At 42.9% G+C, this 16,692-nt stretch overlaps 1 protein-coding gene across 2 annotated transcripts in view; it reads left to right on the top strand.

Annotated features, from left to right (window-relative positions):
* Cep120 (centrosomal protein 120) overlaps positions 1–16,692 on the top strand; it is a 63,914-nt gene that overhangs the window by 23,136 nt on the left and 24,086 nt on the right. For both annotated transcript variants that reach the window (XM_011246906.2, NM_178686.4), the window contains exons 10-17: positions 701–878; positions 3,136–3,285; positions 3,872–4,054; positions 7,405–7,501; positions 7,585–7,737; positions 9,030–9,119; positions 13,352–13,444; positions 15,520–15,681. In XM_011246906.2, the coding sequence (XP_011245208.1) occupies positions 701–878; positions 3,136–3,285; positions 3,872–4,054; positions 7,405–7,501; positions 7,585–7,737; positions 9,030–9,119; positions 13,352–13,444; positions 15,520–15,681 (1,106 nt within the window). The remainder of the gene's footprint in view (positions 1–700; positions 879–3,135; positions 3,286–3,871; positions 4,055–7,404; positions 7,502–7,584; positions 7,738–9,029; positions 9,120–13,351; positions 13,445–15,519; positions 15,682–16,692) is intronic.

Here is a 16,692-nt window from a genome sequence, read left to right as displayed (position 1 = left end):
TGGGCACTGGGAGCCAGGCTTCGGTCTGTGCAAAGGCAGTATGTGCTCTGAGTCACTACTGAGCTTTGAGCCCCGAATGTATCCACTTTCACACATGCCCCATTCACTGCTGAGGCTCTATAGTTAAGAGCCAGTAGTGTAAGTAGGCAGTGTAGACTAGGAGTCAGATGTCTGGAGCCCAAGTTTACTCCATCACTGAGTACCTGTAGGACTTAGTCATAGCCATCTCTGGTCCACATTAGGATTGGACTACTATGTCTTGTCTTTCTAAGATGTAACTTGTATTGACCTATTTTATATGGGCAGACAACTACATTTAGTTTATCAAAGTGTTAAAATTATATCTACAGTAAATCCTAAGCCATTCAAATGATCAGCCATGCGCAGGCATCTCTCAGAGTGAAGTTACTGCCTGGCACGCTCTGGACAGACATTGTTGCCTCACTGTTCCACTGCGTAACCCAGGTTGACTTTAGACGTGTAATCCTCCTGCCTTAGCTGGAATTCGAGGAGCAGCCTACCATGACTCGCAGGAAACCTTTTCTTTATACAGTTCTAGAGTGGGAATTAGGCAAGTTAGAACAAACCACTGTTTAAAATGCTCAAGGTAGACTCAGTTCCTGTGTTCATAAAGCAGATCTGTCAGACTCTGAGCTTGAAGGCCCAGGCGATGAGAGCTTTCATTGTGCTTAATGTTTAGGCATCGGTTCTGTACCTGCTTCGCTGGCCCAGCCAGAGGCCACCTGTGGTGCGTCAGAAGTGGTGACATCAGGACAGAAGATTGCTGTTCCAGCGGCGTCACACCACTTCTGCTTCTCAGTAGACTTAAGAAGCGTCCATGACTTGGAACTCAGTTTTCCAGTCAACTGCATATTGAGGTATGGTGTGATTTTGTTCTGGGAAAATTGCCCTTCTTGTCTAGGGAGGTCACCTAAGGAAATGTCACTGCCGTGAAACCAGCGACCTAAAAGGCAGTGGACTGTCCTAATGACTAAGTTGGATCCAGGGTAGCTCTGGGAATAGGAGACTAGGAAGCTGTCTATTCTGGTATAACAGTTAGAATCATTTATTGATGATGCCATTTAAGATGTAGTGCTAAGATGGTTTAGTTGCTTGTTTTTCTGTAAGAGAGGGACTACAAGTCAAAATCATGGTTTTGTATCTAATTTTTCTGTAAGACTGTATTACAGTGGATACTATATTCCTAACACCTACATTTTATAGTTGCAAGTATAAAAACCATGCTTAATGAACTTGAAATGAGATTGCAATAGAAGGAATGACTTCATATAATCAGCTAAATGGCTTTCTACAACAGTCTGTTCTAATACTGCATGATTGTAGACATCGCAGACTGTGGTAGAAGGTGCACATCTCCCACATTGGGCGTGAGTCATGCAGAGACCTTGCCCTGGGTATGGCCAGGGATGCGTCTTCCCAGCTCTGCTCAGCTCTGCAGGCGACATCGGAGCGCTTGTGGTTGATCCTAAGATGCTCTTCTGAGCCGCTGGGAGAGAGGATCTTAGGAGTGCAGCTTTCCACTAAGGGTTTGCGTCCTCGGTTTTAGAGACGGAATTGTTACTTACAGGTTCTCTTCTCTTTGTTCTTTGGTCTTTTCACCCCTTCACAGCCTTTAGATTTTTGCTGCTATAGCAGAGTGTGGTCTTAGTACACCCAAAGAGAAGCAAGAGCATGCAGCTAGGTCTGACCTCAGATCAGATGCTCTGAGAGGGAGAACTAATTCTCACTTTGCTGTTTTGCTTCTTGCTATCAGGACCATTTGTTCAATGGTTAAGTGCCCACATTATACCAGTACTGACATTATACCTATTATATCTGGTATTAGGGTTTATAAGAGAAATGAAGCAATCAGTTTAGGAGGATGACAGATTTAGACATGAATCTATACCTGAAGGTCAATAGTAATTCACTTGGTAAAGAAAGAGGGAAATAATATTCTAAGCAGGAAATACAAGCTCCTGACCTGTTGGCACTTAACATGGGAAATCACCCCACGCTGGATTGGTGTTTGACTCATTGGAAGCACTTTTTAGAGTACTGACCATTTGTCCTGTTTTGGTTTGGTTTGTTTGTTTGTTTTTTATTTTTATTTTATTTATTTTTATTTTTTTGAGACAGGGTTTCTCTGTGTAGCCTTGGCTGTCCTGGAACTCACTCTGTAGACCAGGCTGGCCTCGAACTCAGAGATCCGCTTGCCTCTGCCTCCCGAGTGCTGGGATTAAAGATGTGTGTCACCACTGCCAAGCCTTTTGTTTGGGGGGAGGGTGCAGGGGGCATTGGCATTTGTTCTGTTTGACCAACTTTATATCATTATGCTCTACATACACAACTCTAATGAAATTCGTGAGGGAAGACTGGTATTTGAAAATAAATATACGCTGCAGGTCTATTTGGATATTTCTCTTTTAATTGCTAAATGCTGTAGTAGGATGGTAGGAGTTGAAATTGTAGGGTGTGAACATTGAGATAACTCGCTTCAGTGGGTGAGTAATTATATAGGATTGTGTGATATACAGGATATATTTTTTGTAGGAAGAACAATTTTTTACTAGTTGAGTTTGTTTGATTATAGTTTCATATATGAGTAACAAAATACAAAATGAAATTTAAGCAAGCATTACAATATAAGTTTGTGTTTAAATTTAGTTTACACTAAATTTATAAATTAAAATTTAAACTAAAAGCAGTTAGGCTTCTTACATTTAATCTAGTGTGGTTTTTTTTTATGAAGAAAAGATGAAATTGTGTGTGTCACTCACTTGGTGTATGCATAATATATTTGTATTGTTTATATTTTGATTTGCTGTTCAAAGACAAACTACTATAAATGTGTCCTTTTGGCATTGCTTAAGGGCCTTTTAGCCCATAAATATCAGGCCATTACCGTATGAAGGACACTAGGATCTATAATTAAATATAGCAAGCATTTCTTGAATGTGTCAGATCGCAGAAATTGCTTGTTCCTGAATATCCTTCTAAACACGTCATAGTCCAAGATTTCTACTCTGTCTTAAAACTTGTATATGCTCATAATTTATTGTATGCTGTTTAAAACCATCTGGCCTTCCGTGTTGGCTCTTGCGTGTACCATGAGCCTTGTTTCCTGTGTTGTAGGTACTCCTACCCATTCTTCGGCAGTGCAGCTCCTATTATGACTAACCCTCCCGTAGAAGTTCGGAAAAACATGGAGGTTTTTCTTCCTCAGTCTTACTGTGCGTTTGATTTTGCAACTATGCCTCACCAGCTCCAAGACACCTTCCTACGGTAACATACAGCCCCTTGCAAATGAGGTTCCTTCGCAGCTTGGATTTATGATATGTATTTATATATAGCCCGCAGAAGCATCCTGAAAACAAAACCTTAGTTCACTGATGTCAGCCCACCCTGGTGCAGGGCTTCACATGGTCTCTGTAAACCCCAGCATAGGCGTTAGAAACATCTTAAGGCAGTCTGAGGAACAAGAAGGGAGGAAGACTATTTCAGTTTGCTCAGTGCCACCAAATGTTGTATGTTTTCCTCACTTTTATTTCAATCTAGTTATGGGAAATAGGTTTTTCAAGGAAAATTGGCCTGTGAAATCTGCTTTTCTCAGAGTATCATACATACCCTAAACTTACAGGTTCTTAAAGGAAGAGCGGCGGCTGGCTCGAGAGCCTGTGATGGCTTGTGAGGTCAGTGTTCAGGAGCTCTTTTTGCTGCCTAGAGACAGAAGACACACAGTGCTTCAGAGGTGTCCCTGGGATGCTGAGCTTAGCTGCTGTGTTAGATAAGTCCCCAGCTAGCAACATGGCTGGTGCTTGGAAAGGACTGCTTCAGGCTTGCTAACTGTGGCCATGGTTTCTCTCCTCAGGATTCCTCTGCTGGTGGAGTTATGGCACAAGGATAAAATGAGTAAAGATTTACTCCTTGGGGTCGCAAGAATCCAGCTTTCTAATATCTTGTCTTCAGAAAAGACCCGGTTTTTAGGTGCTAATGGTGAGCAGTGCTGGCGACAGACGTACAGTGAGAGCGTGCCTGTGATAGCAGCCCAGGGGTAAGCCTCGCACCACAGTGCTTCCCCCTCATCCCTGGGAGGAGCCTCACTCGGGTGCCACAGCCTCAGTCCCTCATGTCTTCTTGCTGGTGGATTTTCATTGACCTGGGGGTGGGTTTATTATAATTTACTAGCTATTTGATATCCATTTACTTAGAAAAGTATAAGAATGTTGCTACAATATCATGATTCTTGTTCAGACTGCGAAGTATTTAAGTATCTGTCCACCTTTAGCCTGATAATTGTAAATTTTATTATTTATTTGTTTACATTTTGTGAGAGGGGAGCACAAAATTGTGTGTGTGTGTGTGTGTGTGTGTGTGTGTGTGTGTAGAGGTCAGAGGACAGTAACTCTTGGGGAGTTGATTCTCTCCTGCCACCTGTGGGAGATAGGAATTGGACTCAGGTTGTCAGGCATCTCTGTGTATAAATGCATCTCTGAGCCATCTCACTGCCCCTAGGCTGGCAATTTTTACAAAATTTGTGTGTGAATCTGATTATATATGTATGTGTATCACATGTAGAGATGGGACGGCATTCAAATTCCTTAGATGTGGAGGTACAGGCCCTTGTGAGCTACCTGATTTGGGTGCTGGGAACCAAACTTGGGTCTTATACAAGATGCAAGTTCTCTTGACAGCTGAGCCATTTCTACAGCCCCTTAGTTTGATGATCTTATAATTAAGGAGCTGTTTTTGCTATTGGTTTTGCTTTTTTTGTCTTGTTTTTTATTTATTTTTTATTTTATTTTATTTTATTTTTTTTGTAGCCCTGGGGGTTCTTACCCTAGGCTTTTGTGTGTGTTGGACAGGGGCTCTGCCGCAGAGCTCTAGCCCAGCCTTTAGGATCTGCTGTTTGATTATATTAGAATATTGAGCTTATCATGTGTTATTTTTCATTAGGAACAATGTGATTTTTTTTTCCACTTGAAAAATATTTTAAAATTTGCCTGAAATTTAAAGAATGAGAGTGTTATAAATGCCAGCCTTCAGTGGCAGTTTTGAAATTATGTTATTAGTGGCTTGGGATATAGCAGTGGTAAAACCCTTGTCTAGCATGCACAGTCACTAGGTGTAGTCACCGCACTTACAAAGAATAATGCTCTGGGTAGCTTCCTGTCAGCTTAACGTGACCTAAAGTCAGATGGGAAGAGGACTCTGAAGTCAAGTATGGCCTTGGTCACATAAGTCTGTCAGCATGACTATGTGCCATTGTCATAATTGCTAGCTGATGTAAGAGGGTTCAGCCTATGATGGGTAGTACCATCCCCTAGGCTGATGGGTCTAGAGTTATAAAAAGGCTAGTTGAGCATGAGCCAGAAAAATCCAATAAGCAGTATCCCTCCATGGTATTGTCTTCCCTTCCTGCTTGAGTTCCGCCCTGGTATATCTGTCAGACAAACACTCACCTCTCAAGCTGCTGTGGATGATTGTGTTATTGTAGAAGTAAACAGTAAACTAGAAAAAGTTATATTGTTTCTTTTCTTGAACTTTCTTGCTACAGTGAAAATGTTTCCCTTTTTAAAATTAACAATAAAAAAATTAGGTTCAAATTAATATTATAGACCATTTATTCTTTTTTTTAAAAAAACTAGTGAGAATGTAGAAAAAATAAGATTCAGCAAAACTCTGAGATTTAAAAGTGCCGCTGAAAACGTCCTCCTTGCTCCCATCCAGAGGCTGGAAGGGTTGCGAGGACCTTCCTTCCCTTGTGTTTGTGGAGCAGTGCCTGGAGGTCAGTTGTCTGGGGAGCAGAGAGCTCATTTTATTTCCATTCTTGTTCTGGAAAAGAAACTCTTTTAAAGCTTGGCATTGTTGTCTGTTGTCACCAGTAGAATGTATGATTATATACTAGTGCCTAACATGACTGTATCATGTATGATTATATACTAGTGCCTAACATGACTGTATCATGTATGATTATATACTAGTGACTAACATGACTGTATCATGTATGATTATATACTAGTGCCTAACATGACTGTATCATGTATGATTATATACTAGTGCCTAACATGACTGTATTAGTCATGAGCAGTTGAAGCTATCTCAATGCTTCTCTAATTATTCTCATTGCTCTGCTTTGTAGGCAGTTTAGATTTACCTGAATGGGAGCTTTGAGATGTGCTCAACAGCTTTTCTTTAATACAATAGTGCTTCATCTAGAACATTTTCCCCTTAGTTTTGTGGGTGCTGTGGCATACATGGAGGTCAGAAGACAACTTGTGGGGTTGGATTTCTTCTCCTGGATTTCAGGGATCCGGTTCATGTCACCAGGCTTGGTAGCAAGTGCCTTTACCTATGGGACCACCTGATGGCCCAGGATCTTCATTGTACTTAAAAACTTTAAGAAAAAGAACGTGGATTTGGCTAACTAAGGAGTGGTTAGCCATATAAGATCTGTTTATTAAAGTCAGGTTTTAAAGGGGTGTTTTTCGGGCTAGACAGTACTATTTTTTAGCTACTATTTTTTTTTTCTTGAATGTTTCGTTTTTTTGTTACTTAATAAGTAATAGAGTTCTGTGGTACAGAAGATGCCAATTATGACCAAAGTAGCATCTAATTACCTTGCTTTCCTGGATTGTCTTGAAGCACTGTCTGTGTCTAGGAGAAGGTTAACATGTGTGCATATTCATTCCAGGAAAGTAGACAAGTTTTGAATAACTTATAACCACCAAGAGTCGCAAGGCTGATGAGTATATTTCACTATATAAATTCATCAGTGTTTTAGAGGTAGTAAAAATCACAGTATTGTGCTAAAGGGAATTCAGTGGAAGAACTGTTGCCTAACAAGCATAAAGCCCTGGTTCCCTCAACAAAACAAAACAAAGAAAAAGATGCACACATTTGAAAATGAATGCGTATGACTTGAGACCTCAGGCCTTATTCAAACAAGAGAAGGTGACAGTCAGTGTGCACACTTGTACATCTGCAGCAGAGGAGAGAGTACCGAAGTGTCCAGTGTGCACTCAAGAGGCAGAGGCAGATCTCTGTGAGTTTAAGGCTAGCCTTGTCTACATAGCAAGTTCCAGGCCAGCCAGAGCTACTAAATATTCATTAGCAATAATTATGTGGGCTGTATGACTTTATTTTTTGGAACAAGTGCACAGCTATTTAGGTAAGTTTTAGTAAGTGTAAGTATTGAGGTGCTGTGTTGGTCAATAAGCACACACTTGAGAACTCCTGAGGCCCATGGAGGCTGGCTCAGTTGGAGCTTTGGAGCCGGGTGTGGTGGCGCATAACTTTAATCCCAGCACTCAGGAGGCAGAGGCAGGCGGATACTACAGACAGGGTAGTGGAAGGAAATACAAGTTTCCATGAACTTTACGATAATTCCCATTTCATTTGTAGGTCAAATAACAGGATATTAGACCTTTCTTATACAATGACACTGGAAGACTATGGCCTAGTGAAAATGCGTGAGATCTTTGTATCGGAGTCATCTCAGGTAAGTGTAGTTACAATTCCTGACCCAGGAGTGTGCTAAGGTGTTTATGGGTGTGTCCCATTCACTTTTCTTTCACATTGTAGGGTGTGCCTGCTGTGGATCAGAAGCCATCTTCGCCTCCTCCCGCTCCCTGCCCTTCTGAGATCCAGATGGAACCCAGAGAGACCTTAGAGTACAAGGCTGCCCTCGAGCTGGAGATGTGGAAAGAGATGCAGGAAGACATATTTGAAAGTCAGGTAGATTGACATTGTACTCTAAAATCTCTGCTTTATCACAGAGTTTATTTTCTCCTTCTCTACAACTGCATCTTCTCTCCATGATGTCTACAGTTTTACTATGAGATTTATTTTTTAGTTATATGTGTGCTTATGCGTTGGCGTGGGTATGTGCAGTGCACACAAGTGTGGAGCTGCCAGGAAGCTGAGAAGAGCATTGGATCCCGGGAGCTGCAGCTGTGGTCCTAAGGTGTCTAATGTGGCTGCCGGGAACCAAAGCTGGGACTGCTACAGGGACAGTCTGAGCTCTTAATGGCGAGCCCTCCCTCCATCGCCACAGAGCCTTCCTCAGAGAAAAGCAGGATTTAAAACATAAAACTACTTGAGATATGCGGTTTCATAGCTACTACTCAGAAAGATTTCCCTGAATTTGACCATTATTGTTGGAAAAAATTAATGATGAGGTGAATTTGGGTTTTTGTTTTGCTTTGTGATAAACTCCGTACTCCTGGCTGGCCTGGAACTTACTATGTAGACCTGGCTAGCCTCCTACTCAGAGATGTGCCTGTCTGTCTCCCAGGTGCTGGGATTCAAGGCTCGTACTGCCATGCTGGGCTTATAACGTTTCTAATCTCAGGCACTTATTCTCCTTGTTTCCTGAGACTACTGTCATGAGTCTCAAGCAGGTGAGTTAGAGACCAGAACTCACTACTAGTTTTGATGTTTGCAGAATAATACTCAAAAGGGATTATTTCACTCAAGAAAGTTCCTTTTTTACGCTCAAATTCTTTAAAATTACATTTTGTGTGTGTGTGCATGCATGCATATGTGCATGCACTTGTGAAGGGATGTGAGCTTCTGAATTGGTTCTCTACTACCGTGTAGAGGCTCTGTAACTCTAGTCCCATGGGACCTGATGCCCTCTTCTAGCCTCTTTTGGGCACCAGGCAGAGAGAAACATGCAAATAGATCATAAATACACACACACACACACACACACACACACACACACACACACGATATAAAGGGCTGGAGAGTTGTCTCAGCAGTTAAGAGCACTAACTCTTCTTCCTGAGGTCCTGAGTTCAATTCCCAGTAACCACATGGTGGCTCACAACCATCTGTAATGAGATCTTCTGTTGTGTCTGAAGACAGTAACAGTGTATGCATATTCATAAAATAAAATACATGATATAAAAATAAAACAGAATACTTTAGAGATATTGGTAACCAGTATTATTCTTAAACTAAAGTTCTTTTGCTCATTTGAAATATTTGTCATTTTTACATGACTATTTTATGGTTTTTTACAGCTGAAGCAAAAAGAACTGGCTCACATGCAAGCTCTTGCAGAAGAGTGGAAAAAAAGGGACCGGGAAAGAGAGTCACTAGTGAAGAAAAAGGTAAAGAAAAGCTTGTTTAAAAACCAGGAGAGGAAGGGAGATTCCCCCTGCGGTAGTAGCTTCTCACTCTGCATTAGAGAGTTTGCAAGGAATACACTTTTTAGTTCTTTGCACAAAACAGACAGGATTTGAATACCTAGTGCACTGTGAACTAAGCCAAGAGAAAAGGACACTTTAAGTCTCCATTCCTAAGAAATGTCCATTTAAATGGTCCCGCACGCATCTTACATACTGCCCTTGTTTACTATTGGAGCTTGATATGGTAAGTTGGGTTTTTTTGTTTGTTTTTGTTTTTTCGAGACAGGGTTTCTCTGTGTAGCCCTGGCTGTTCTGGAACTCACTTTGTAGACCAGGCTGGCCTCGAACTCAGAAAACTGCCTGCCTCTGTCTCCTGAGTGCTGGGATTAAAGGCCTGCGCCACCACTGCCCGGCTGAGCTTTATATAATAGTAATGTGGACAGAACTCAACATGTTGAATATTACTGAGTGCAGGGTTAACGTGTTGAAGTTTTCACTTTGAGAGAAGCTGAGTTCTTCCTTGGACCAGTTCTTCTCATGCTATTGTTCTTTAAAGCTAAATGATGAACTAATTTGAGAAATTTAATAAAATTACTAGAGTGGGACAGATTCAGTTTGTGCCCTTGCCTTCCCAAAGAAGTTGTTTCAATGTCATGAGGTTAAAAGTAAAAAAATAAAAAAACCAACCCTACCAAAACTAGGATGTAGCACAGTGGTAGGCATGCATGCCCGCCCGGCACACGTGTGGCCACAGGTTCAGCCCTCAGCACTGCAAAACAGGACAGGAGACCCTCACCAAGGACGTTTGGGTTTGCTCTTATTTTAGTGATAGAGACTTTTTTAGTTGATGGTTTTTATTGGTTTCCATGGATACTACCATTTCTAGCATCTGAGCTTGAACTTATGAGCCCATGGCTACTTAGTAACTCTTCAGAAACCAGACTCTGAGGCTGGAGACATGGCTGGCTGTGTTAGAGCACCTACTTAGCAGGGACACAGCATCCTGGGGTCCATCTCTGACACCAGAAAGAGAGGAAATTGAAAATAAAAGCCAGTAGATTTGAATGCCCCCGTGCGTTTACTGCCCACATTGAAGGCAGATGGAGAGTTGCCATTTCTTCAATCCAAGTACATTTTAAAAACTATTTGTCTTAAAGTGCTTTATTCTGAAAACATTTTCAAACCTGTTAAGTGCTAAGATACATGATTGGTCTTAAAAAACCTTACAAGCTGCTGTACAATGAAGTCAGAAAGACCGCTTCCCTTCAGTACGAGGTCCTTTAAAGCCAGCTTCGAGAAGCTCACCATAATATTTTATGAGCACAGCATTTGAGCCCTTTCTGTCAATTTCTTGTTTTCATGTGAAGATTTTTTTAGCAGTACATGACTTCTTTAATACTTTGGTAGTTTACCTGAATGACTGTGTACATCTGGTTGCTGTTTTGCATTCTGGAATAGCTGTTAAAATTTTCATCTGCCCTACACACAATTGTCTATCTTGTCTCCCCAAAGCAAGCTACATCAGCCGTATATGTAGGGAGTGTAAGGACATCTGTAATTGATAAGCTCAGGCCTGCGTTCCTGGAATTGAGGAGATACTGTCAGGAAAGTCCTGAAGGCAGTCCAAAGAGAAGAAGCTCATTGAAGAGGCTTGAAAACAGGTTCCACATCAAAATATGGATGGTTTGTAAGAGGAAAAGACATCACAGCACATTGTAGTTTATAGTGTCCTTTCAAAAATAGGCCACTTGAAGACAAATGCTTAGTATCAAAAGTGTGCTTAGGAGGAAAGGAAAAGTGCGGCAGAGCCACGGCACAAGTTGCTGAGGAGGTCTGAATGAGCCGCGGCTACATGGAGGAGGGTACAGCAGAGCGGAGGTGTGGTCATCAGTGCTCCACCAGAGCATGGCATCCTTATGTGCCCAAGGTATCCAGTGCTGTCACTGTTAGCTTTTCAGCCATCTAGACTGCAACGTACCATTTCAGAGAGGACAGTAGATGCATTTTTTGTGTTCTGAGGTTTGGATGACCCCAGCTGAGAAAAAGGGATTTAGGACACATTTAGATGACAATTTTACATGCATACACACACACACACACACACACTGTATGTAAGGAGGATTATAGAGAAGAGGGCATGGGTTTACAAGACCTGATGGGGTCCTTAGCCCACCCTACAACCCCACTGTTTCCTCTATTCAGTTTATTCTCTGACTCCCACATAGTTGCTGTCACAGTTTTTCTCTTACTAGACAATGTCTGCTTATGCTGGCCTGGCCTGTAGAGACACTGGGCTTTCTTCTCTGTAGGCCCCTCATGCTCTACTGTCACTTGTCCCTGATTTTCATGCCAGATCCGACATCTTCTTACCAGGTTGACTGGTTTGTTTCAGGGCCCCATCCCTGTGTGTCGTCTTTGTTCTATGTCTCCTCCTCCTGTTTGGTGAGCTCATCCTAGCTTGGCGTCGTATGTATCGGATTGTATACATTGTACACACGCGTGTGAGCCACACCTTTTCTGCTTCCATCCCCGACTTCTTCCCTGGAATCTGCTTGGCCACTGAGCTGCCTGTGCCATTGCCAGCTCACTGACTGACATGCACACCTGAAGCCAGTTTCCACTGCATTCTCTCTGGATTTATTCCACCAGAGTCCCATGTAAATAAATGGCATTGCCTTTTCCTTAGCTGTTCAGACCATAAGCAAGTCCTCTTCAGCCCTCTTTTGCTCCTGGTGCATTAGTGCATCCATTGGCTTCACATTGAGAAAATGTTCTGGAAAGTGACCACTTTCCATCACGTCCTTCACCATTTCCTGAGCTATTTTGGTCTTGCTTCTGAGAGTGCAGGTTACATTCTACTTAGCTTGTCTCATTCCTTCCTGGCCTCTGCCTTGTCAGCCCCTGTGATCTGTGGCGCTTGGCTTCGTCTTCTACCTCATGACTGTTTGTTCCCAGCACACGGGCTTCCTGGAACTCCTCACATGTGCTAAGACTCCCTTCCTAGGGTATGTGCAGCACTCGCTCTGGAGAAACTTTCATGGTCTCAGAATAATCTCAGTGAAGCCTTCTCTGATTGCCATATCCAAAGTAGTGTCCCCTTTTCTATCATAGGCACCAAGTCTCCCCTGACTCTGATGTATTTTCTTCCTAACACTGACTAACATAAGATGTATATTTGTTTATTTATAGCCCATCTTCCCCCAGAACACAGGTTCCACTTGTGTTGCCCAGAAAATGCTAGTGTATAATAAATAGTCACTAAAATAAAAGATATGTGTTTAAAGAATAGACATATTCAGCAGGCATTAAGTAGGTATGCATGTGTGACAGTGCAGGGAGGTTTAACCTCATAATATAAATTTGGGAGTCCCTGGTGGACTGATCCCTCAGCGGTCACTGCATGAGAACAAGTATGAGTTAGACTCAAGACGTTGAAGAATTTAGAGGCCATAGTGTGTAAAGTAGTTGCACTGTGTGTTGATCTTGGAGAGGAACAGAAAAGGAGGGACAGAAAGACTATTGGCGCCTTGGAGAGTGTGAAGACAAATTTCTCTTTTCTTTCTCTACAGAGCTAGGATAAAAGGTAGGTTTCCGAGAAGTGTCAAACCAGGCATTCATTAGCCTTAGGAAGGAGGAGATCTGGATAGGGCCTGGGTCCCAGAGCCTGGGGGATGGCAAAGGTAGAAAATGGCTTTGGAAAGTCCTGGTACACATGAGTTAATTGAGGAAATGGAGAGTCCTCTACCTCGAGTGTAAGCCAAACTGGTAGCTTTCTATCCCAAATAGAGCTCTATTCGTAAAAACAGACCTGGCTTGGATGTGATGGTGCACACCCACCTTTAATTCCAGCATTTGGGTGGAGTTCATGGCTATCCTGGTGAACATAGTGAGTTCCAGGACAATCAGAGCTCCCAAGAGAGGTTCTGTCTCTACAAAACCAAACCAAACCAAGTCAGAATCTAGGTCATGGGCCTAAAGAAACGGGCACTGGAACAGATGCAGAGGATTTCTGCAGCACCTGACCTCTCAGTAGGACAGCGGGCTTTCTTGGGAGCCCCCAGTGCAGATGTCCGTGTGGAAGCATGCTTGTCTTCCTTTCTCAGAAGCGTGTCTGCCTCCGTACATGTTATGCTTTTTTCTCATTCCCAAATCCTGTTTAGTGAGGTATGTGTTGTCTTGAACATGAAGATCATTTTTCTTTTTCTGTGTTTTAGGTAGCTGAATACAGTATTCTAGAAGGCAAACTTCAGAAGGCCCTCACGGAGCTAGAGACCCGTGAGCAGCAGCTGGCCAGTGCAGAAGCAGAGGTACTCGTGTCTCTGTCTTGATTCCCTAGGCCATGGAGTCCGTACCCTCTCTCACTTGTCCTGTGCGTTATGTGGCGTGCATTGCATGGCGACTGCATTTCCCACATGGAGACTGCTGCCGTTGAGCTGGTGCAGCATGCCCGGATGGCAGGATGCAGCGGGAAAGCAGGGCCACTCAGCCAGCTCTGCTCGCTTCTCCAGGAGTGGTTCTGTTTAACTTCATTCCGAGTAGAGAATGGTTATTCTCACTGCCGGGGCCTGGAAAAGAGAAAGGGGCTGGTTCATGACCACAAAAACCTGACTGGGCTGCAGTGGGAAAAGAATATAACTCTTAAATTCGTTTTAGGGTTCATCCCATGTACCTGTAATTCAGGAGGCAGAGCCAGGAGGATCATGAGTCTGGAGCCAGCCTGGGCTACATAACTACTTCCAGAGCAGCCTTGTTCCATAGCAGGAAAAAAAAAAAAAAATAGAAAAGATTGGAGTTTAAGACGGATGAAAATTTATTGTAGCATTATACATAGTCAGCAGTGCATTAGGTCTTATCTAAACTGTACCCTAGGACTTTTCTGTAAAATATAAATGTGTAATACACATAAACTTATATGTCCCTTCCCTAACCATAATGCTTGTTAAGATTTATCAGTAAGTCTTATTCTGACCTTACCACTGGTACATTTCTGGAGGGTTTTAGGACGTTAGGTGTATCGGCCTGTTGAAATCTTTCTTCTCCATCAGTGCTTCTCAACCTTCCTAATGCTGTGACCCTTTAATATGTTTCTCATGTGTGGTGACCCCCAACCATAACATCTTTTGTCACTATTATGAATTATAATGTAAATGCCTTTGTTTTCTGATAATTTGACGCTGCCCCTCCCCCCCCCCCCCACACACACACACAAAGAGGTCACCACCCACAGGTTGAGAACCACTGTTCTAAATAGTTAGGCAGAAATTAGAAACTTCTAGTTGAGGAATTAAACTCAGTCACATTTTTATATAATAAAAATAAGAGTTTTAAGTGTTTTTTTTAACTGAATTTATGTAAGTTGTGTTTGTGGGTAGATTTTTCTATAATAATTGTATATTATAATTGTAATTAGCATTTAGTGATTGAAAATCAATATACATAAACATTTAAGTCTAATAACTAAAAAGGACATGAAGCAAGTTTGTAGGTATTATTTGTTTTTTATGCATGTGTGCATGCATTTTGGCATGCACATACATGAACTTGTGTGCACATGCTGGTAGAGGCCAACAGACGGACAGCCTTGAGTCATTCTTAGGAATACTATCAACTGTTTGAAACAAGGTCTCATTAGCGTGGAGCTCACCAGGCAGGCTGGGCTTGCTGTCTTGCCTGTCTCTTCTTCCACAGCACTGGGACTAGAGTATGTCCCTGAATCTGGTGTCCTAAGCTTGAATTTCCTGCTGCACATTTGGTGCCAAATGTAGTGGGATTTCTTGGACCCACCAGCAGAAGAATAACGACACAAAGACTTATTAATTTTACTATAGTGTAGGCTACCTCCCAGGCAGCTCATCTAACCTAATTAACCCTACTGTCCTAGTCCACGTCCTGCCCTGTGGCCTGTTACTCCTCTTTGTCCAGGTCCACCCAGCTTCCTCTGGCCTCCATGTTCTGCTGGTGAGTCCTCCTGCTCTGTCCCAGGGACCCTCCCTCAGACGGGAAATCCCACCTTCCCTTCTTGCCCAGCTGTTGGCCATTAGCTCTTCATTAAACCAATCAGCAAGTGAGGAAGGCATAGGTTTACAGAATTCTGAGGCAGTTGATGAGACGTAAGACTAATACCAAAGTTGGCCAGTGTTCAGTCAACTCTCTGCGGGTACAGAATTACCAATTGAATAATATAAATACACTGTGCACCCCAGCACCTGTGCTTTCATAGTGGGTGCTGGGAGTCGCGCCTGGGTCAGTGTTCACATAAGACAACACTTATGGTCTGAACTGTCTCCCCAGCTCAGTGTGTTCCGTTTTGAACACTGACTGATGTAAGGTGGACCATGCCAGTGGTGATAAGCTAGGCGACTAACGGTGCTTTTCCTTTCAGCTTCAGAGAGAGAGAAAGGAGCTGCAGTTAGAACGGGAGCGGAACCTTCAAGAGCTGCAGGACTCTGTCCGAAGGGCCAGAGACGACTGTGTGTACCAAGTGGAGCTGGAGAGGCTGAAGCTGAAGCAGCTGGAAGAGGACAAACAGCGGCTTCAGCAGCAGGTGAGAGAGCCTCTGCTCCTAGAAATGCTTCACTGTGAGGCGCTGGCACCCACTGGGGCTTGGACTGTGGTACTCACTGCCCAGAGATTCCCACTACAGTGGAATTTTTTTTTAAGTTAAAGTCAAGGACTATGTTAGTATACTTTTCTTACCCTTAGAACCATTTTTGTGAAACTGTACAATTTCAGGTAACTTAAAATGTAAGAGATTTTTCTGTAAATCCCTTTTTAACAATGTAGACATTCATTAGGACATTAATGCCTTAAGTATCCTTAAACAATCCAGTGCTTTCTAGAACCTACATTTTGTAAGAGTTCTACCCTCTTCTTGTTCATCATGGTCCCTTTGTGTGCCCATGCCTGTATGCAATTGTTCGAGTCCACCCTTGGCTGGGTCACTTAGGCGGACTGGGCATTTTCCTATCTTAGTTGGCTGAGCTGTACGCATATAAACACTGTTGTCGTTGGTCTTGCCTAACCTCTCCTCCTGTTGCCCCGCCCCCTGCCTTCCTCCGCCCTCGGGGCTCCTGTGCTGTCCTGCAGTTTCTTTCCTTGTCTAGATACTAAGCTTTCAACTTGCTTCCACATTTATTATATTCAAGACCTTCTCTCTGCACTCCAGTCCTCCACCTCAGATTGCTGCGTTCAGTTCCTTACCTGGACATTTTTAAGGCACTTTAAACCTCTATGTCTTCCCATTATACTTACCTTGTTCATGCTTCAGCCCCAGCCTCTCCAGCCCCTCGTGGCGCACACGCTGTCATTTATGTCGATGATGGGCGTCTGAGCTTATGTTGCAGCGAGGTAGTCTGAAAATTGGGAAACCTAGCACACTTGAAAACCTACCACTGCCTTCTCACCGTCTGTAGGGTAACCATCAGGATCAGGAGCCTCACAGCCCGGGCAGTGTCTACCCATCTGTCTGTCTGTCCTCCCCACTCTGTACCTCTGCTGTGTAGTAGAAAACCATTAAAAATCCTGGCCTGGGGTTTCTACCCCACCTTTGCTTATT

Source organism: Mus musculus, chromosome 18 (genome assembly GCF_000001635.26).
Source record: "Mus musculus strain C57BL/6J chromosome 18, GRCm38.p6 C57BL/6J".
NCBI lineage: Eukaryota > Metazoa > Chordata > Mammalia > Rodentia > Muridae > Mus > Mus musculus.
The sequence above is the reverse complement of the archived record's forward strand: the minus strand, read 5'-3'. Positions and strand labels throughout refer to the sequence as shown.